Below are 1,679 nucleotides of genomic sequence, written 5' to 3'. Positions count from 1 at the left end.
CCTGAAATTTGCCTGATTATAAATAATTTATATTTCAAGGAACCATTTCTGATATGATTTCCAAACATACTTTTTTAGGTACGGCCGGCGTTTTATGGTGTTTTCTTTGGTTCTTCTATGTTTCGGATCGACCGTCACATAGTAAACGTATTTCTAAGAAAGAGCTAAACTATATTGAAAATTCGTTAGCTGACATATTAGCACCGGATTCCAAGAAGGTAGTAATTTTTCCGAAACACATTTTCTTCAGAATTAGTTACCGAAATTTTGCAAACCGGAACATTTCGCATTGAAAATGATACAGCATTAGCTAGGTGATGAAGAAAGATAAAGAAAAACGAATCAGTGTTCATATGCGAGAATATCCAGTATGCTCAGCTATGCCATTTTCAAGAATTGAAATTCTAATTGTGTTCTAATTTTAATTTCAGAAAAGACCAGTGCCATGGCTTGCAATATTCAAGTCGGTTCCTGTTTGGGCTGTATTCTGTGGTCATTTTGCCGGTGATTGGGGTGGCCACATGATGATAACCACTCTTCCGCTATTCATGAATGATGTTTTGGGATTAGATTTTGCTTCGGTTCGTTAATTTTCTATAATTTCATAAAATGGATCTATCCAAATAGCATTTTTGATATTTCATAGCGTAAATGGTCAGATGATCTAATATAACTTGTCGTATCTGAAAAAAAAAAGGGCAAACTGATTAGGTGAAAAGCACTTTCATCGATTTGAGCTTTATTCGACTTTATTTAAGCTCGTCGAAAAATTAACGCTTGACATCGTACCATTCTTTAATTGGATATCCGATCCTGAAAACATTTTTTCAATAGAATGTTTATTAAGTTAGTGTATTTTAGCTTGGATTTTTAACAGCAATTCCATATCTCACATATTTTGTATGTATGAATTTGGGTGGTTTTACCGCCGATAAACTACAAAAAGCAAATGTCTTATCGACTATAGCAATTCGACGTATTGCTATGATCGTTTGTAGGTTTATTTTAAAACTTATGGTATTATATTTTTCCAAATTAGTTTAAAATTAATGAGAAGTACCAATAGTAAGAAATAATGATCACAAGTTTGAGCATAACTAACTTAAATATTAGCAATCCTGTAATACTGTAATTGATGTTTTATGATGGTTATTTGACCATTTCTTAGATTGTTTCAGCAAAACATTTCGTTTTTGTGATATGAATATGTAGGATGAATATTAATTATCTATATGCATTTATGAATTAATCATAATGGTATTATATTTTAAAAGATACTGATTTGCTTCATTTTTGAGACGTGTATGATAATGAAGAAAAAGCCTGCTAATTTACTCTTTTTGAAGTATAACTGTTGAAATTACAGCACTTGGAAGTCAAGCTGTATTTCTCATTGCTAGCGGTTATTGCGGTTGTGGTCAGGAGATCCTAGTGATCATATTTCTTACCCTTGGTATTGGTTTATCTGGAATACAGTATTCCGGTTATATGGTCAGTTATCTTGATATCGCACCAGCATTTGCTGGACCTATATTAGGTATTGGCAATACAATACCATGCATCGCTGGGATCATAGGCCCAGTGATGGTTGGCTATCTCACTCCTACGGTAAGCCTTAGTGGATTTTATGGCTTTCTTCTGTTTGTTACATATCGTTGGCATTTTTACCACATTTAGTT

General features: G+C 33.2%; 1 protein-coding gene across 1 annotated transcript; it reads left to right on the top strand.

Annotated features, from left to right (window-relative positions):
* Positions 1 to 53: 53 nt before the first annotated feature.
* On the top strand, positions 54 to 1,677 carry LOAG_15328 (major facilitator superfamily transporter; the record flags this gene model as incomplete). Its single annotated transcript, XM_003150820.1, has 4 exons — positions 54 to 218; positions 432 to 581; positions 862 to 994; positions 1,367 to 1,677. 4 exons carry the CDS (start codon positions 54 to 56, stop codon positions 1,675 to 1,677), a joined length of 759 nt encoding a protein of 252 aa, XP_003150868.1.
* Between the last annotated feature and the right edge of the window lie 2 nt (positions 1,678 to 1,679).

This window comes from Loa loa (genome assembly GCF_000183805.2).
Source record: "Loa loa unplaced genomic scaffold supercont3.1807, whole genome shotgun sequence".
Taxonomy (NCBI): domain Eukaryota; kingdom Metazoa; phylum Nematoda; class Chromadorea; order Rhabditida; family Onchocercidae; genus Loa; species Loa loa.
This window is presented reverse-complemented; position numbering and strand designations above follow the sequence as displayed.